The sequence below is a fragment of the Equus quagga genome, chromosome 2, assembly GCF_021613505.1.
Source record: "Equus quagga isolate Etosha38 chromosome 2, UCLA_HA_Equagga_1.0, whole genome shotgun sequence".
Lineage (NCBI taxonomy): Eukaryota > Metazoa > Chordata > Mammalia > Perissodactyla > Equidae > Equus > Equus quagga.
The window spans coordinates 67,559,848-67,581,211 of NC_060268.1; the positions used below are offsets into that span (position 1 = coordinate 67,559,848).

The 21,364-nt window shown below is 40.1% G+C and overlaps 1 protein-coding gene across 1 annotated transcript in view; it reads right to left on the bottom strand.

The window, feature by feature from the left end:
* Positions 1-1,338: 1,338 nt before the first annotated feature.
* Positions 1,339-21,364, bottom strand: part of LOC124236057 (tyrosine-protein phosphatase non-receptor type 9) — a 77,080-nt gene continuing 57,054 nt past the window's right edge. Inside the window, exons 8-13 of the mRNA XM_046654714.1 lie at positions 15,593-15,686; positions 8,773-8,839; positions 4,521-4,599; positions 3,184-3,334; positions 2,553-2,760; positions 1,339-1,750 (exon numbers count right to left, since the gene is read on the bottom strand). Coding sequence (XP_046510670.1) covers positions 1,536-1,750; positions 2,553-2,760; positions 3,184-3,334; positions 4,521-4,599; positions 8,773-8,839; positions 15,593-15,686 — 814 coding nt within the window. The 3' untranslated portion in view covers positions 1,339-1,535. The remainder of the gene's footprint in view (positions 1,751-2,552; positions 2,761-3,183; positions 3,335-4,520; positions 4,600-8,772; positions 8,840-15,592; positions 15,687-21,364) is intronic.

Below are 21,364 nucleotides of genomic sequence, written 5' to 3' on the forward strand. Positions count from 1 at the left end.
GCAAGGGACTCCTCACCCAGCCAGGGGGTAAGCTTTTTTTTTTTTTTAAAGATTTTATTTTTCCTCTTTCTCCCCAAAGCCCCTCAGTACACAGTTGTGTATCTTTAGTTGTGGGTCCTTCTAGTTGTGGCATGTGGGATGCCGCCTCAGCATGGCCTGATGAGCAGTGCCATGTCCGCACCCAGGATCCGAACCAGCAAAACTCTGGGGCGCCGAAGCAGAGTGCACGAACTTAACCACTCGGCCACGGGGCTGGGCCCGGGTTATGCTTTTTATTGAAACAAAACCCACCCAGCTTGAGCTCCAGGGTCTGGCACACTAGTAGACAGAAAGAGATGGGCATTTGAGTGGACAGGACCAAGTTGCATAAGGAAAGGAACCTTCTAGCAAAAGAAGAAAGGGCACCAACTCATTCTCCCAAGGAGAGATTCTCACGGTAGTTTCCTCTCTCTCACACCTCAGCTCCCTCTCTTTCCTTCTAAGACTTCATACTGATTGCTTTTGGCTCTGGCTGCTCAGTGAGTTCATCTCTACCCCCAGACACCAATCCTCAAGGGATGGGGAGGAGGAAAGAGAGGGTCTGGAATCACAGTGGAGGTCTATTCCCCAAATCAGCAAAGTAAACAGACAAAAATCATTAGATAGGGTAATCCATGCTGAATTAAACCAGTGTCACCACAAATCAGTGTTCTTGGCTCCAACAGGCAGCATTCTGAAAAGAGATAAGTCATTACGTAAGGGTGAGGGCCTGTGGCAGGAGCACGGAGAGTGGATGTGTGCATGTCCTCTTCCATCACTCTGTGGTCTGACAACAGGAACATGAACTCCAACCACAGCTAGTGCAGGATAAACAGCAGAGTCCAAGAAGTAAGGAGTCCTGAACTACAACACAAGCCCCAGGAAGTTCTACAAAGGAGTATCTCTGTGTATATGTATTTATAGAATACAACCATATTATCACATACAATATATATTATATACACACGTACATATGGACCCATACACATAAGTGCACATACACACACACACAGAATGACAGAAAAGACTGGAATACACGCCCTAGGTATAAACGTGCTTGGCACTCAAGACGTTCTCTAGAATATGTAACATGGTCAAGCTCTTTGGGAAGGAAGGTGGATGCTCACCAAACCTCCCCATCAAATTCTAGCAAAGGGAAGGAATGGGAGCAACCTCGAGAAGGAGAATGGCATTGGGAAAGGGGGAGGAGGTTCCTTCCCCCACTTACCTCGGGGCCCCTGGCAAAAACTGATAGCCACAATCTGGTTTTAATAAGGCACAGTTCGATAGCAGGTGCTAGGAATTAAGAATACATTGCTGCTGGCCCTTTCTAGCAGCAATTTCACCATATCTATCTAGCCAAAGGGAAAGACTGCCTTGTGAGCACGCATGTGCCGGGAAACACAAGAAAGAGTTTGGTCCATGGCTTCAGCGTAACTGATGGCAACCTATAGGCTCAGCAGTGTCCAGGGTAGTTTAAGGAAGGCTGGCCAGCAGGTAGGAGGCTCGTGGGACAGTTACTGATCCTCCATGGCCAGGAGGTTGTGGCTGGAAGGCACCATGCCCTCCCTCTCTGCAAACTCCAGGATTGCCTTGTAGCAAAAATAGTACTGCTCAGGGGTCTGGATGCTGAAGGCCCTCTGGGTCCTCATGCGAGACACCGTCTGGAACACATTAAGGGTGCCAAGCTCCTCCAGCTGTGCCAGGCAGATGTCCAGTGAGCAGAAAGTACCTGAAGGAAGGAAGGAAGTGGTCATACCTGGTCTACTTCTCCTCTCTCCCTCCCTCTACCAAATAACTCAGGCAGGACTAGATGAATGAATTCAAAGGCAAGGTGCGTCATGCAGGAGGCCAGTTGGCCTTAGGCCTAAAAGGATTTGAGGAGGAGGTCACAGGGAGTGTTGGAGGCCAGAGAAATGAGAAGGCCTCTTGTCTCTCAGGACATATAAAGGGGTAACAGGAAGAGTAAGTGGGAAGGTGACATAGAGGAACTGCCTGCTTCAATTCCAGAAAGATATAACAATAGCACTCTCACACTTGGGCCCTAATTTTCAGATTCTCTACAACTTCTCCACAGAGACTTTACACAAACATATTCTTCTTGACTTTCTCCCAAAGGGACCTCTGAACTAGAAAGTCCAGCAGTCCCTGCAATGCATGTCCCCTTAAGGCAAAACCTGCTAACTAGCTCCAGAATGGAGAGCACAGCGTATGGTGGCGATCTCCCCAGGGAGGGGGATGAGAAGGAAGCAACAGCCCAGCTGAGCTCTCTGGGACACCCAGGTGATAGTGATGGGGTCAGAAGATAATCATGCTGATGGGATGTATAAAGCATCAACCCTAGAGGACTTGGCTTGTGAACTGTACATTCTAGCCAGTATACCTAGTACTAGGGATAAAAAAAGGACATTAAAGAGGAATTTTTCATGGCACCAGTGGGTCAAATTCTTACAATCTGGCAACTAACAGCTTTGTTATGCCTCCCCAACCCTTGCTGCCTCTGGATGCTCCAAGAGCTGCATCAGATGCATTACCTGTCCTGCCAATGCCTGCACTGCAATGGACCACAATGGGTGGCTCAAGGCACTGCCCTTTGGAGCGCGCTCCCATGCTGCCGACGGCCAGCCTCTGCTGGTTCCTGACCGCTCTCAAGAAGTCAATGAGGGAAGCTGCCGAAGAAGGGACACCATAATCTGGCCAGCTTAGGAACTGAAAGTGGGTCACCTGGCGTTTCTGCCGTTCCTTGGATGAAAAAAGAAGCAAACGTTAATGAGGTCATTTCTGCTTGCCCCTGACTACCTTTGGCTTTTCCAGATTCTCAACCCCCCAGTATTCCCACTACCAAGGTTCCTGCCTACCACCCTCAACTTTCTCCATAATACTTCTCTACAAACCCAAAGGAAAGGTTAAATGTCTACAGAGGGCAGAAATCCTGTGTTGTAGGATCCAGATTTCTTATAAGTTTTATTCCTAAGTAACGCCACTATTCTGCTGAGATAATATGGCTATACTGGCTCTGAGTTGAATATACTAACCCTGTTCCCAGAAAAACGGAAGTAACTTATAAACTCCCTGGAATCCTGCCTCTTCCCTTTGGAGATTTTCTTTACAGCAAAGGTTTTCCCCCAGCTTCAAAAAAGTGAGAAAATAGAAACCTGGATTTACCTCTGTGTTGTGAATTTCTAGCTTTGTTTTCTTATAATGGTTCATGTTCTCCACGCCTAGATTGGTCACTGTGAGGAAGCCAAATCGGATCCGAGAGTCTTTTTCTAAAGGCCAGTACTGACCACACTTTCTCCTGCCGCCCTCCTCAAAGCTGAAGACACACAGAGCAAGGTAAGCCTTCTATCCTTCCTCTCTGCAGCAGTAACCCTGCTCTCCCCATGACCTGCTGTACTCCTAGGCAGCAACGTCATCTCTTGCATTGCTTCTGTCTAACTTACACTCTTGTTTCTCGGCAGAAAAGGAAGGAAACTTTCATTCTAAACAGATGTAACAACAGCTAAAGTTTGTGCATGTACTCATTTAGTAGGCCTGATACATCATTTGGCCACCTTCCTGATACCTCTTGGTACTCTTCACATAGCTGGGATAAATACTGAGTGGACAAAGAAAGACAGCAGAGACAGCATGGTGGGCCAGACTCACCTCTCTGCCCTGTTATCTCAGCCACTGTTCATTCTCTTCCTCAATAAGGGTCCTTGGCTGATAGAGGAGAAAGGGAAAGGCACAGCTCCTGGGATGCTGGCAGGAAGTTTACGTAAAGTCCTCAAGTTCACCTCACTACTCTTCAGTGGCTCTAAAGCACTGTGAGGTGGTACTTCTTCCTCTACCTCCTCTCCAAACCAAAGGTGGCTGTAACAGTGCCACGAGGAAGCGAACTGAGCAAACATTCTCATTAATTTTTTTTCTCCTCATCTGAAATAGGTTATAATTATCATAATGATAATACTACCAAATAGTAATTCCTGAAGTTTTGGCAGATATATAGACCAAAATTTCAAAAATAATCCTTTCATCAAGACTTTCCTGCCTGACCTATTATGTTTCCCTTCTTTTTTGTAGTTCTCCTATAGGTGGAAATATGAACCAGCAGAAAAATGGTGAAAAGTAGCAGGGTAAGGGAGAGCAAAGGAAACTGGTAATTCAGAAGCCAGGAAGACAGCTGCCATTTGGAAGTAAAGACTAGATTAAAAGTGCATTGCCCCATGTTTCCCAATACTTCCTTTGCTGGATAAGGCCAGGACCTCAGAATAGTCTGTAATTGGCCCAGAGTCACCAGAGCCATAGACTAAAGCTTTGACAAGTCAGATGTACCAATCTCCACCAGACTGTGGCTGTGTTAACTCTGGGTCAGCTAAGAAAAAGCTAAGATATCCCAAACTCTGCCCTGGCTTTGCTAATGCTCATTGTTTCTAACAGCTAAACTCCCCTCTTGAATCATCCATGCTTGGGGACAGGGTAGATGCAGAGGGCAGTGGGAAGAAAAGGAATGAACTCACCGGGTGGTCATGACAATCACCAAGACTTTTTGTTCCCATACCATGAGCCAGAAATCACGATAGGTATTCTCCAAAGGGCCTGGAATGAAAGAAGACAGGAAACATGACCTTGGGAAGCTCTTCTTTCCTTCTTAGGTTCTTCTGTTTATCTCCCAACTACTAACACCAAAGCACAGATGCTGGCTCCCTGCTCCTCTCACTACACGCCTGCTATTCAGGGTAGTCCTTGGACCACTAGCACCAGCATCATATGGGAGAGTGTTAGAAATGCACAATCTGCATTTAACAAGATCCCCAGGTGAAGCTGTATGTAGGTTACAGTTTGAGAAGCACTGTTACATACCCTGGCAGAGCCTTATCACCAGGGCTTCAGCTATCACATCCAGACTAACAGTGTCAACTGTGTACGTGTCTCTAGCTGTTTTCATTTCACCTAAGCCTTATAATCACCAGTTGCCTACTGAACCATTGCCCTTCCATGTCCCATCATCTCCTCAGACCCAACATGTTTGCAATTCAGTCTCCTTCAAAATTAGCTTTATTGCTCCACTTTCCTACCTCTGTTAACAGTACTGGCATTCTGAAATCACTCAGTCTTAAAAAGCTGGAGTCAACTATGACTTACTCATTTCCTTCATCTTCCAAAAGCAGTTACCAAGTCCTAGAGACATTTGCTTTTAAAATATCTTTGGTTTTTATCCCTTTACCCCCATCCTGGTCTCCCTGCCCAATTTCACTACCACGAAGACCACATCATCTTCTGTCTGAGTTACCGTAATACCGTCTTGGTTTACTTTTCTGAATAGGAGTCTTTCTCTTCCAGTCTATTCTGGATGCCCTGACAGTTTAATATTTCTAAGAAATTGCTTCATCACAATCTAGACACACGATGCTCACTTCCACATCTATTCCTTTGCTCAAGCTGTCTCTCTCACCTCCAATGCCATTCACTTTCTACCCATTTTCAAGTGCTGCCTTTCCTTCAAGGTTTCTCTGACCACCACATTCCTTATAGGGCTTCCTCTCCTCTCAGATCTTGATGGCACAGCTAGATCAAAACAGCCTAACCATTTAATGTTAATGGTCTTATACCAGTCATTTTACTTTGTGAGAATTAATCATATCTCAGTAGACATGGTACTGAGGGCAAAGGCCAGGCCGTCAAGTTCTCCTTTTAGAGTTAGAACCTGCACAGGGCTGGGGACTCAGCAGGACCTTTGAAGATACTTGTCGGCCACAAACTCCCTTTCAATCAAGGGAGTAACAATTCAGGAGAATTTCTTATACTTTCCCAGTGCTTCTTCCTATCCTGCTCTCAGGGAAGGAGGGCAGTACAAAGGGATGATTTTGTCCTGCATGTCTGCTGATTTCACTACCATTTTTACTAAAGCTTTTTGGCAAGCATGAACATTTTATAATACTAGAATTCTGTCTTTGTAGAAGTGGAGACTGCCAAAAGCATGTGAGGTCTTGGAAACAAGCTAAATGTCTAACAGGAAAGGATCAGTTTAATTATGGCATACCCCCAATTTAAGCAGTCCGGAAAGGTAATGTTTTAAGATCTGTATTTCATGCTTTCGAATAGTATTCACAAGATACCATCAAATGAAAAAGGAGATAAAGTACAGAAAGAGCCCCTTTTGTTGGGTATTTTATTTATCTAAATCTATTTGTATGCACAGAAAAATGTTTAGAAGGAGATGCTGCAAAATGTTAACATTATCTATGGGTCTTAGGGTTAGGAGTGATTTTCAGCTTCATTTTCTAAATTTTCTACAATGGATATGCATTACCAAAGTATGCATGTCAAGGAGATAATAACACCGTTTCTCCATCTCCGACTCCCAGCTTTGTCTATATCCCACTATCCTGCACCACAGCAGCTCTCATATACTTAATCTTCCACATTCAAACCACTGGCAAAATTGATGTTGCCAATTAGAGCACCTGATAACACAGATACCACTCAAACTCAGGCTAGGCTGAGAAGGGTCATAATTTCCTCAAGGCAAAAGAGAGAGATTTAAAAGGGAAAGTTGCACTTCCCAGATAAGACTCTTTAACAGTAGGTTTCTCTAAAGAAATAAAGTCTGTGGTTTATGCTGACATGGGTGAAACAATCTGTTGATTTGGCTTGAGAGGAGTTTTGAACCAAGCAGACATGCGTTCAAATTCTGACTCTGCTACTTACTAGCTGTGTGACCCAAGGTCACGTAACCTCTTTGGGCTTCAGTTTGTTCATGGATTAATAAACCTTCCTTGCAGAGTCTCCATAATTAGATGGAGATTATATACCTGATATATAATAGATACTCTCAATAGATGATAGATATCATTAGTAGAGATATTATTATGAGTAAGAATCAGAATACTGAATATAGCCAAGAAGAAGGTTAGCCAGGCAAATCAAACCAGCCTTCTCAACATCACAGACCCCATGTTCCAGTCCTAACAGACTGCTGACACCTTCTAAAGGTGATCAGTGCTTGACTCAAGAAATCTCTCTCATATTCCTGCAAGAGTTTGAAACAGGGGCCTTCAGAGCCAGCCTAAAGGAAACAATCTCTGCATAATTAGCAACTCTAAGCAGTGCCCTTGCATTCTAAACCTGGAGAAAGGAGCATTCTGAGGCCCCCTAGAGACAATCCTTACCCTCCATAAGCCCATCCACGCCATGGCCATCCTCCTCAACAAAGCCCCTACTCTCAGGCAAATCATATCATATCCTATACCTAACAAAAATCTTTCCTGATAGTTTTCTTGTTTCTTCTCAGGCTCTTAAAAGGACTCCTTTGGGAGGGAGTGGTCCCTTCTAGGGGAAGAAAATAAACCTGTGACTATCAGACCAATTACCAATGTACCAAGTATCCAAAGTACCTTTTCCCTTTACTTCTCTCTTATTTTGAAAAATTCAAAACCTACAAAAAGTTGAAAGAACAGTACAATGTATTCAGACATTCCTTAGCTCAAAAGCTATCATTTTGTAACATGTGCTTCTCTCTATATACATACACACATATTTTCTTCTATACTGAACTATTTAAAAGTAAGTTTAAGACATTATGAAATATATGTGACTCAAGCAAGTATTCAGAAGAACAAGGACATTCTCCTATAGAACAATATCCTTATCACACCGAAGCAGTTAAACACTGATATAATAATAGTATCTAAAACACAGTCTCCAATTGTCCCAATAGTTTGTCCTTAACGGGTTTTTCCTCCAAATTGAGGTTCCAATCATGGATCATGCATTGCCTTTGGTTATCATATCTCTTTAGTCTCCTTTAATCTAGAAAGTTCTCTGCCTTTTTTTGTTTTTCACAGCATTAACTTTGAAGAGTCTAAGCCAGTTTTCTGATAGTATGTCTCACAATCTGGATTTGTCTGCTTTGTGTCTCAGGATTAGATTCAGATTTAAAAACCAGCAACACACAACATAAGTTATGTTGTACAGTTCTCACTGGATTCAACAGGAAGAATACAATATATGTTTAGTCCATTATTGGTGATACTAAGTTTGATCACTTGGTTCAGGGGGTATTTGCCAGATCTCTTGCTGGCCATGCTCTGCAGTGGATAAAGGGCCCTAAGTCCATATGGTGGCCTGTTATGTCCTCTTATGTTGTGATTTCTTCCCACCCGATTTCAAGGCAACCTGGTATTCTCCTTGAGATGGCAGAGGCCAGGTCAAAAGGGAGTACTGGGGCCCACAGGAGCATTTATAGAAACTTCGTCTGAAATCTGCCTAAAGCCCAGTACTTCACTGTCAGACCTAGCACAGACTATCCCTATCAGAAGACTGCTGGTGTGCTCTTTGACAGTACAGAGACCAGCAAAAGCCCCTTAACAGCAACACCCATTCATAGGTTGGCCTCAATCTCTGGAAAGTCCTACTGCCACTCCTGGCCTCCTACTGGACATTAGGAGCACCTCACTAGCCCGTGAGTTCTCATGTCCCATTCCCTTGGGCTGGCACCACTAAGACACGGTCCAAAACCCTGTAGTAGTGTTGTGTGTTCAAATCTCCAGTTTATCTCTATGCAGTGAGCTTCCAGCAATATCTGGTACAAAAACTCTACACTTCTCCTCTGTCTTCCTCAAAAATCCCCAATCTTTACGAAATGCCAGGATCTAGTGGCCACAACATCACATCAAGTTACTATTTCCTTTAAAAATTATGCTATCATCTGATGCAAGGAATCACAGGTAGATGACACAAAACCAACTTGTGAGGGGCACACTAACTTACCTTGTGTACCAATGTAAGCATTCTTCTGCTTGTAGCCATCCATGAAACTGGCATTGATGTAATCTGTCTAATGGTAAAAATGGAAATATCATTGCAGCTGCATGGAATACACCATTTGGGTGAGGAAAATAATGTACTAGGTAAATAAAAGCCAAGGTGTGGATATTCTCTTCTTGTCAGGCAGAAAATGAACAGGGAAAGGGCCAATTAAAAACCACACTTCCACAAACGATGCTGGAACAATTGGATATCCACATGCAGAAAAATTAAGTTGACCCCTTCCTCACACCATACATAAAAACTAACTCAAAATGGATCACAAACCTAATGTAAAACCTAAAACTATAAAACTCTTAGAAGAAAATATAGGATTAAATATTGTGACCTGGGGTTAGGCAAAGCTTTCTTAGATGTGACCACAAAAGCACAAGCAACAAAAGAAAAAACAGATAAACTGAACTACATTAAAACTGAAAAATTTTGTGCTTCAAAGACACCACTGAGAAAGTGAAAAAACAAGCCATAGAATGTACATATTTGATAAGAGACTTGTATCTAGAATTTATTAGAACTCTCACAACCAAGTAGTAAAAAAGGCAACCCAATTTTAAAATGGGCAAAAGATCAGAATAGCCATTTCTCCAAGTAAGATATAAAAGAAGTGGCCAATAAGCACACGAAAAGATGCTCAACATCATTAGCCATCAGAAATGCAAATCAAAAGCTCAATGAGACTCCAAAGAAGATATACGGATGGCCATTAGACACATGAAAAGATGCTCATCATCACTAATCATCAGGGAAATGCAAATCAAAACTACACTAAGATATCACCTTACACCTGTTAGAATGGCAAAAATATCCAAAACAAAAAGTGACAAATGTTGGAGAGGCTGTGGAGAAAAAGGAACCCTCATACACTGTTGGTGGGAATGCAAACTGGTGCAGCCACTACGGAAAACAGTATGGAGATTTCTCAAAAAATTAAAAATAGAAATACCTTATGACCCAGCCATCCTACTAGTGGGTATCTATCCAAAGAACTTGAAATCAGCAATTCCAAAAGTCCCATGCACCCCTATGTTCATTGCAGCATTATTTACAATAGCCAAGACATGGAAGCAACCTAAGTGCCCATCAACTGATGATTGGATAAAGAAGATATGGTATATATATACAATGGAATACTACTCAGCCATAAAAAAGGATAAAATCGTCCCATTCACAACAACATGGACGGACCTTGAGGGTATTAAGTGAAATAAGCCAGATAGAGAAAGATGAACTCTGTGTACCTCCACTCATAGGTGGAAGTTAACATATAGACAAAGAGAACTGATTGGTGGTTACCAGGGGAAGGGGCGGTGAAGGGAGGGCACAAAGGGTGAAGGGGTGCACCTACAACATACAACATGACTAACAATAGTGTACAACTGAAATTTCACAAGGTTGTAAACTATCATAATCTTAATAATAATTAAAAAAAAAAACCTCAATGAGATACCACTTCACACCCACTATGATGGCTATAGGTAAAAGATAGCTAACAAATGTTGGCAAAGATGTGGAAAAACTGGAACCCTCATACACTGCTAGTGGTAATATAAAATGGTGCAATCACTTTAGAAAACAAACAGTCTGGTAGGTCCTGAAAAGGTTAAACACAGACTTACCATATGATCTACCAATTCCACTCTTGAAGGAAATGAAAACATATATCTATAGAAAAACTTATACAGAAATATTCATAGCAGCATTATTCATAATAGCCAAAAAATGGAAACAATTCACATGTTATTCAACTGATGAATGGATAAATAAAATGTGGTATATCCATAAAATGGAGTATTATTTAGCAATGAAAAGGAGTGAAGTACTGATATAAGCTACAACATGGATAAATCATGAAAACATACCAAGTAAAAGAACCCAGACACAAAAGGCTACATATTGTATGATTCCATTTATATGAAATGTCCACAATAGGTAAATCTATAGAAACAGAAAGTAGGTAGAATGGGGGAAAATGGGGATGATAGCCAAGGATACGGAGTTTCTTTCTCAGGTGACAAAACGTTCTAAAGTTGATTGCGATGATAGTTGCACAACTCTGCAAATATACTAAAAACCAATGAATTGTACACTGTAAATGAGTGAATTGTATGGTATGTGAATTATCTCAATAAAGCTGTTATTTACAAAAATGGAGTCCATTAGGACTTGCAGCACCACAGCTCAGAACCAAAAGGGAAGCAAGCCAAGCAACCTGAGCAGGAACATCTTGTCCATGCTGCCACACACAAAAGGCAAAGTGTGCCTGGAGAAGGAAGAAAGCTACACTTCATACCTAGTACCATCAACAGCATGGGCCAAACACCCAGGCTCCATTACTATGTGAATTAACACAAAGCAACAGCCCAATCTGGAGGCGTTTCAATGAACAGCTCCTGATTTACTCTCTTCTGGGGGCGTTCTCCCATCTCCCAGCATCCTCATTCTTACTTACTTCAACATCATTAGCCATCAGAGAAATTAAATAGGATTTAATTTTTTCTTATTTTTATTATACCTCCTCACAAGATCTCTGCCAACATCTTTTAATCAGAGTTGATAAAAAAGAAATAAAGATGCAGCTACAGTTTCAAGTCATAATATAACTAGTTGAGCATATCTAGCAGTTAGGATGGATAGCGGAGGGTGTGGAGGGTTATAGAAGAACAAAAGAAAAAAAGTTTCAATAGCAAACTAGGGAAAACCCATACTCCATTCTACTCTAGAGAGGTCAGAATGACTCCCCAGTCCATCACCCTTTCTCCACTGGGTCCTATCACTTGGAGGACAGTCTGAACTGTCTGTACCCCATAGCTACTTTCAGAAAGCATCTCCATCTCATGGTGAAAACCATGTTATGTGGATATGTGTCTGTTCGCCAGTCACTTTACCAACTTATTCTCCCACTAATTATTTATTTTTGGTTTTTTGTTTGTTCAGAATCAAATGTCTTTATTTAAAATGAAAAAATACAGCTGGATATTTCTCCAGAAATAATGTTTGCTTATATGTATCAAGAAATGTCCTGAGCCAGCCCTGAGGCCTAGCAGTTGAAGTTCAGGACACTCCACTTCAGTGGGCTAAGTTTGCTTTCTGGGCACAGAACCACACAACATGTCTGCCAGTAGCCATGCTGTGGCGGTGGCTCACACAGAAGAACCAGAACTACTTACAACTGTATACAACTAGGTTCTGGGGCTTTAGGGGGGAAAAAGGAAGAAAAAAAGGAGGAAGGTTGGCAACAGATGTTAGCTTAGGGCAAATCTTCCCCTGTAAAAAAAAAAAAAAGTTCTAAGACATAAACTTTTAATTTTGTTTAATTTTTTAAAATTGAGGTCACCTTGGTTTATAATATTACATAAATTTCAGGTGTGCATCATTCCATTTCAACTTTTGTATAGACTGCATCGTGTTCACCACCGAAAGTCTAGTTTTTATCTATCACTGTACACATGTGCCCCTTTACCCCTTTTGCCCAGGACCCTCCCCACTTCCCCTCTGGTAACCACCAATCTGTTCTCTGTATCTTTGTGTTTGTTTATCTTCTACATATGAATGAAGTCATATAGTAATTGTCTTTCTCCATCTGACTTATTTTGCTTAGCATAAAGAGCCTCAAGGTCAATCCATGTTGTCGCAAATGGCAAGATTTCATCTTTTTTTATGTCTAAGTATTATTCTGCAGTGTGTGTGTGTGTGTGTGTGTATCCCACATCTTCTTTATCCACTCCTTCACTGATGGGCACTTAGGTTACTTCCAAGTTGTGGCTACTGTGAATAATGCTGCAATGAACATTGGGATGCATATATCTCTTCAAATTAGTATTTTACTATTCTTTGCATAAATACCTAGAAGTAGAATAGCTTGATCATACAGTATTTCTATTTTTAATTTTTTGAGGAATCTCCATGCTGTTTTTCCATAGTGGCTATACCAGTTTACATTCCCACCAGCAGTGTACAAAGGTTCCCTTTTTTCCACGTCCTCTCCAACACTTGTTATTTCTTGTCTTTTTAATAAAAGCCACTCTGACAGGCATGAAGTGATATCTCATTGTAGTTTTTGATTTGCATTTCCCTAATAATTAGCGATCCTGAACATCTTTTCATGTGTCTGTTGGCCATCTGTAGATCTCCTTTGGAAAAATATCTGTTCAGATCCTCTGCCCATTTTTTCATCAGGTTGTTTGTTTTTTTGTTGTTCCCACTAATTATTAAGTCAAGAGTTTCCTGCTCTTCTCTCCTCCCACAGCAGCTGGTATTGACCTCATACTACTAGTGTTCTACCCTGACCCACATACCTTCACTGAGCTAATGGACCATCTGCAGCAGATCCAGCAAGCTAAAAGCCTCACTCACTCCCAACCAGGTGCTTCTCAATCCAGGGTCCACCCATAGTCAGCCAAAGCACATCCTGTGCCCAGCCTAGCACATTCAAGTGGTATACTCTACAGGACCTAGGCCAGAAAGCATTTTAGAAAAGTACAAGGATTTGCCTGGTACATGCCAATCAACACTATTATATAAGTAACATATAAGTTGCTACTCTTGGAGCTACCTTCATGCTTTGAAATGTCACATCTTTAAAAGAGATTTACTTTTGCTTTATAACTAAGGATATCAGCTTTCAGCATCTTTGTCTCTGAGAGCACTGGGAATTAAAATCAGCAATTTAAGAAGAATCATCAGATATTAAAAATGAAAATGAGGGGCCAGCCCAGTGGTGTAGTGGTTAAGTTTGCGCACTCTGCTTCAGCGGCCCAGGGTTCGCCGGTTCAGATCCCAGGCACAGACCTAGCACTGCTTATCAAGCCATGCTGTGGCAGGCATCCCACATATAAAATAGAGGAAGATGGGCACAGATGTTAGCTCAGGGCCAATCTTCCTCAAAAAAAAAAAAAAAGAAAGAAAGAAGAAAGAAAGAAAATGACCTCAGAAATAAAGTATAGATTTGGGGGCAAACTGAAATAGCAGGAAGAACCAAACCAAGCACACTATATTATAGGCCATGTTCAACAGAAACCATGACTAATAGCTTTATAATTCCAGGAGCAAATCTGGTGAACAATTCACTAATAAACCTGAATCCTCTATTTACCGTGGATATAAAGCCTCTGCTAATGTTTGCAGTAATGAGAGGGATTATAACTCAAGTGATGATCTTCAGATTAATTATAAGATGACTAGAATAGTCTCCTAGTACACTGGGATTCACTCATTCAGTCACAAATAATTTACTGAATGTCTGATATCTTCCAAGCACTGTTATAGGCACTGGAGACACAGCAGTCAGTCAACAAGACAGATAAATACAGATATCTCTGACCCTAGAGCCCCAACTCAACTATTATACCCAAGTCCTTCATAGCTTACCCCTATGATGATCTCAATAACACTGATGAATTTGCCCTCAGTCAGCCACTCTTAGCTAATGCTCTGGCAGGAAAACCCTCTATAAGGATCCTAGACAGGGCTATTAATTCAGTCTGTGCACTTCAAACGGCAGGGTCAGAGGAGATTAAAATCACGATCCTAGGGTCCCAACCCATGTAACATACATGCCCAAATACAAGGCAATGATTTTCTCAAAAGTTATCTCCCATAAAAAGAGGACAGATATAACAAGTCCCTATAATGTGTCTCATGTTCAAGGCGCACTATTTAAATTCCTTCACTTTGAACAGCAACCTCAATCAATGTGGTTTTTTGATGCATATTGAGGTCACCAGAGAGAACTGTTATATCAGAATGAAAAAGAAGAAATATAACACCTATTTTAGTCAATGACCTCAAAATTCTAAGTGTTAGATGTTACTGTAAACAAATTATATTAAAGAGGACTTTAAAAAGTAATAAGTAAATGATTATGCTATAGAGGATGCATGAGATACAGGATGAATGAAAAGAAAAAACTATACTAATGTTATGCTAGTAGATTTTCCTGGTTTAGGATAAACTTTCCAGTGACAATGTACTTGTCATGTGAGCATGTACTTAAAAGCAAATAAAAATGATGTACTCTGGAAAACTGTGTTAGATTGACTCAAAAAGTAGCTCAAATAGGAAAAGAGACAGATGTTAAAGGTGCATATGCCACAACTAGAAGGACCCACAACGAAGAATATACAACTATGTACTGGGGGACTTTGGGGAGAAAAAGGAAAAAAATAAAATCTTTAAAAAAAAAAAAGGTGCATGTGAAGAGTCTGAATAACATGTTCACTAAATATCTATACTATTATATATGTGAATTTTAATATGTACAGATATGATCAAATTAATACATAAAGTAATATAGTCATTTGACCATTTCATCTCTATCCTTAGATATCTACATATATACTAGATTTTTTCAGATACGTATATCCAAAATTTTTTCAGATCTTCTAAATGGAAAATTCAGAGGTCACTTAAATCAGTTGCCTTGTACTGATGCATATTCACTCATCAATATGGTAGATGGTATGACTATGGTTTTACAACTAAGGAGAAATAATTGAACATTTATTGAGCATCTACAATATACGATCACCCTTGTGGTATCAGCATTTACATAAAGTATTTCATTTAATTTCCACTAAGTACTGTGAGATGGGCATATAGAGACTTGCCTATGGTAACAGACTAGTGTATAGCAAAATTAAAACTCAAACCTTATCTCTCTGGCTTAGAGTCCATGTTCTTTCTACTACAGTACTAGTAAGCTTCACTTTGCAAGAGGTTTAAACTTCCCTCAGTGCTCCTCAAAAGACAGCATTTATCCTTCTACCTGAGTGTGGCCACTTCGTTTTGTCAGCTTCACTCTAGTTTGGTCCAGGCAGGGTACATCTCCATAGCGGTTCTTCTCTAGGTTTCCTGGAGACCTACAGAAAATGAAACAGACAAGCTAAAATAAAGAAAATGGGGACAATGTACATGTGTTATGTACAAATTCTAGCAGTACAAGGGTGGGTGTCAATTACTCTTGGGGGTGGAGACATAGGACCTTTTCATTGTCTAGTCTATATAATTCCATATCATTTAACTTTTTTTTTTTGAGGAAGATTAGCCCGGAGCTAACATCTGCTGCCAATCCTCCTCTTTTTGCTGAGGAAGACTGGCCCTGAGCTAACATCCATGCCCATCTTCCTCTACTTTATATGTGGGACGCCTACCACAGCATGGCTTGCCAAGCGGTGCCATGTCCGCACCTGGGATCCGAACCGGAGAACCCTGGGCGCCAAAGCTGAACGTGGGCACTTGACTGCTGCGCCACCGGGCCAGACCCTCATTTAACATTTTTAATGATAAGTATGTACCATTTTTCTCTTTTGAATGGAAATATCTTTATTTCCATTCAAAATAAATTCATTCATCTTTATTCTCAAAAGAGAAAAATGGTACAGCACCAAAAAACGAACTGCAAATAAAATTTTCTACTAATTTCTCAAAAGACGTTCAAAATAAATCTCAATTTCCAGTTTAACATGGTAGGTAGACAACACATTTGACTCCACTCTACCTAGTAGCCTCACTAAAATGACAATAAAGAAACTAGTCAGTAGTGACACCAGAGACATCAACAGACAGAGAGATTTCAACCCCCAATGGCAGAGAGAAAACAGATGGAACAATTTTGGCTGACTTGGCCAAGTGTAGAAAGCTAGGACCCACAGAGTTACCTACAGAGAAACACAATGACTCACCCTTACCCTTAAAATTCCCACATCCTGGAAGGCAAGGTGACACCCAGGCTAAAAACAGGAATAAATGAAAATCTGAATGATAGACATTGAGAATCCCCTGCCCCCTTTTCCTTGTCCTAGCCTGTCCTACACTCATATCTAAGTTCAGAACCTACCAGGCAAGAGAGTGGAGAATTCCTCTCTGGAGAAAGTGAACAGCCCTACATAAAAGAAGTCTGTTGACCTACAACTAGAATATACAACTATGTACTGGGGGCTTTAGGGAGGAGGAGAAGAAAAAAAAAAAAGAATTCTGTCATTTGGACTACACCAACAACAAGTTAGTTGATCATTTTAATTTGACGCTAACCCATGCAAACAGCACTTCCAAACAGCTTTTAAAAACCCTACAACTAAGTGTGACCTGACAGCTAAGGATCTCTAGGTAATTAAGGGAAGCCCCTAACACCAAAGAGACCAATTCAAATATACAAAGGGAAAAACAAGCACAAAAAAGAGTCAGTAAGAGAAAATGAGTTTTAAAAGGGTATAATTAATATCCTCAGAGAGAAAGATACTATATACATGAAACAAGAATAGAATACCATGAAAAAGGACCAGAGAAGAAAAGCTCTTGGAAATTAAAAATGACATCCAAAATAAGAATTTTAATAGAAGAGGGGCTGGCCCCATGGCCAAGTGGTTAAGTTCGTGCACTCCACTTCAGCAGTCCAGGGTTTCACTGGTTTGAATCCTGGGTGCAGACATGGCACCGCTCATCAGGCCATGCTGAAGCAGCATCCCATGTACCACAACTAGAAGGACCCACAACTAAAATATATAGACAACTATGTACTGGGGGGCTTTGGGAAGAAAAAGGAAAAATAAAACCTTAAAAAAAAAAGAAGAATTTTAATAGAAGAGATGAAAGAGAAAGTTAAGGAAATTTCCCAGAATATAAAACAAAAAGTCAAAGTGATGAAAAATGAGAAAATTAAAGAAAATAAGGGAATTGTTCTAGGACAGTGGTCAGCAAACTACAGCCTAGCCTGTTTTTGTAAATAAAAGTTTTACAGGAACACAGTCAAGCCCATCAGTTTAGTACCATCTTTGGCTGCTTTCACACTACAATGGCAGAGTTGAGTACTTGCAACAAAGGTTATAAAGGCCCACAAGTCTAAAATAGTTACTATCTTGCCTTTTAAGAAAAAGTCTGTCAATCCCTGATCTAGGAGATCCAACCAGACTGATAGGAATATTTTAGAGAGAGAGAATTGATATAATACAAAGAAAGAAAGAATGAAAAAAATAATAACGTAAAAACAAGACCTAGAACTAAAGAACACAAACCTTCAGAGTAAAAGGACCTATCAAGCACTCAGTCAAATTAAGGAAAAAAAGACATCAAGGCAGATCATTGTGAAATTTTTAAACAGAAAGATAGATTATCTGAAACTATCTTTACAAAGACTTGAGAAGGAATAAGAATAACGCCAACTATTTAGCAGCATTAGAATGGCACTGATTTAAAAATTCTAAGGTAAAATTATTTCCAACCTAGAATTTTATGCTCTAGCAAAATAGAAAAATAAGTAAAGAAAGAAAAAGACATGGAACCCAGGAAACAAGAGTCAGTAAAGGAAAGTAGGGTGGGGAAATGGCAGGATGAGAGCTGAAGAGCGAGTCCAGGTAACGACCAACCACAGTTTAGACTGGAGCAAAAAACCAAAAAGTTCTACAAGTGAGATCTCCAGGAAAAATAATGAAATCAATTAATTACCTGATATATTTGACCAGTTGGAACATAATGATGGTATAAAATAAATCTGATTAAGCATAGGAAAAAAAATAAGTACAGGTACATAGAAAACTAAAAGCAAATGAAAAAATTAGATAGTAACTCCAGAAGAAACAAAAAATGGAATTGATAAGATTTAATATATATGACCATTTCATAGAAGCCCACTTAGCTCTGCAATAAAAAAATTAGTCACAGTAATGTAAATAGTGAATGTTGATTTAATAAAAAATTGTGACATAATTATGTTGGAAAACAGTCAAAAGGGAACTGGAGACATGGTGTAAGAGCTAAATGCTTACCTACCATAAAAATCAATAACAAATATTATAAGCATTTTATTTAGAATTATGGAAAAAATACAAGAATAAAGAGCTACAAGAGATGAAAATGGATGACTAAGGGAGTGGAACTGAGGGTAAGGTAGAAGACTGCTGTTTATTTTGTCATCGCTTTTTTCTTTGGTAGTACTTGGTTTTAAAAAAATTATTTACCCATATATTGATTAAAACCAAAAAAATAATTACAAAGACCACTCATATAAAATAATGTTCTATACTGTTCGTGGGTACAAATGTATATGTAACAGCATAAACAAAATGGCCTAGAAGGAAACACACCATATTCATAGTACTAGAGCAGCTGCTTCTGGGAGGTGAGAGCTGATGGTGAGAATTAGAAGGGATTCAACTTTACAATGAATTTTCTTTTATTATAATAAAAAAAAATTTGAAGCCAATATAATATTAAAAATTGTATCAATTCTGATGATAGGAACATAGTTGTTTGTCATGTTATGCTCTGCTCTTTAAAAAAATTCCCTCTTCCCACACAAATAAGCCCAGCTGATATTTTACAAAGTTCCAAAGACAATTCAATGGAGGAAAGATACCCTTCAACAAATGGTGCTGGAGCAAGTGGACAGACATAGGCACATACGCACACACACAAAATGAACACCAATGTAAACTTTACACCTATACAAAAATTATTTCAAAATTGTTCACAGACTTAAATGTAAAACATACAACTGGGGCTGGCCCGGTGGTGCAGCAGTTAAGTTCGCACATTCTGCTTTGGTGCCCAGGGTTCACCAGTTCAGATCCCGGGTGCAGACATGGCACTGCTTGGCACGCCATGCTGTGATAGGCGTCCCACATATGAAGTAGAGGAAGATGGGCATGGGTGTGAGCTCAGGGCCAGTCTTCCTCAGCAAAAAGAGGAGGATTGGCAGCAGTTAGCTCAGGGCTAATCTTTCTAAAAAAAAAAAAACCATAAAACTATAAAAATTTTAGAAAAAAAGAAAACAGGAGAAAATCTTTGGAATCTAGGGCTGGGCAAAGTGCTCTTAACTTGATGCCAAAAGCATGATCCATAAAAGGAAAAACTGATTAAAGGGACTTCATCAAAATAATAACTTTTGGGGCCGGCTGGGTGGCGCAGTGGTTAAGTTCACACGTTCCACGTCGGCGGCCTGGGGTTCACCAGTTCAGATCCAGGGTGCAGACATGGCACCAGTTGGCAAGCCATGCTGTGGTAGGCATCCCACATATAAAGTAGAGGAAGATGGGCATGGGTGTTAGCTCAGGGCCAGTCTTTCTCAGGAAAAAAAAGAGGAGGATTGGCAGCAATTAGCTCAGGGCTGATCTTCCTCAAAAAAAATAAAAAATAAAAAAATAAAAAACTTTTGCTTCACGAGAGACCCTATTAAGAGGAAAAAAAATAAGCTTCAGAGTGGAAGAAAATATTCGCAAACCACGTATCCAACAAAGAACCAGTATCTAGAATATATAAAGAACTCTCAAATTTCAACAGTTAAAAAAAGTCCAAATAGAAAAATAGACAAAAAACATGAAAAGATTTTTTAATTAAGATTATGATAGCTAACAACCTTGTGAAATTACAGTTGTACATCATTATTAGTCATGTTGTAGGTACACCACTTCACCCCTAGTGCCCTCCCCCCAACCCCCCTTTCCCCTGGTAACCACCAATCAGTTCTCTTTGTCTATATGTTAACTACCACCTATGAGTGGAGTCATACAGAGTTCATCTTTCTCTGACTGGCTTATTTCACTCAACATAATACCTCAAGGTCTATCCATGTTGTTGTGAATGGGACGACTGTGCCCTTTTTTATGGCTGAGTAGTATTCCATTGTATATATATACCATATCTTCTTTATCCAATCATCAGTTGATGGGCACTTAGGTTGCTTCTACGTCTTGGCTATTGTAAATAATGCTGCAATGAACATAGGGGTGCATGGGACTTTTGGAATTGCTGATTTCAGGTTCTTAGGATAGATACCCAGTAGTGGGATGGCTGGGTCATAAGGTATTTCTATTTTTAACTTTTTGAGAAATCTCCATACTGTTTTCCATAGTGGCTGCACCAGTTTGCATTCCCACCAACAGTGTATGAGGGTTCCTTTTTCTCCACAGCCTCTCCAACATTTGTCACTCTTGGTTTTGGATATTTTTGCCATACTAACAGGTGTAAGGTGATATCTTAGTGTAGTTTTGATTTGCATTTCCCTGATGATTAGTGATGATGAGCATCTTTTCATGTGTCTATTGGCCATCTGCATATCTTCTTTGGAGAAATGTCTGTTCATGTCCCCTGCCCATTTTGTGACTGGGTTGTTTGATTTTTTTGTTGTTGAATTGTGGGAGTTCTTTATATATTATGGAGATTAACCCTTTGTCAGATAAATAACTTGTAAATATTTTTTCCCAATTAGTGGGCTCTTTTTTTGTTTCAATCCTGTTTTCCCTTGCCTTGAAGAAGCTCTTTAGTCTTATGAAGTCCCATTTGTTTATTCTTTCTATTGTTTCCCTCGTCTGAGGGGTTATGGTGTCTGAAAAGATTCTTTTGAAGCTGATGTCAGAGAGTGTACTGCCTATATTTTCTTCTAGAAGACTTATTGTTTCAGGCCTAATCTTTAGGTCTTTGATCCATTTTGAGTTTATTTTAGTGAATGGTGAAAAAGAACATGAAAAGATATTTTACAAAGAGGCTATACAGATGGCACATAAGCACATAAAAAGGTTTAACATCATTAGCTATTAGGGAAATG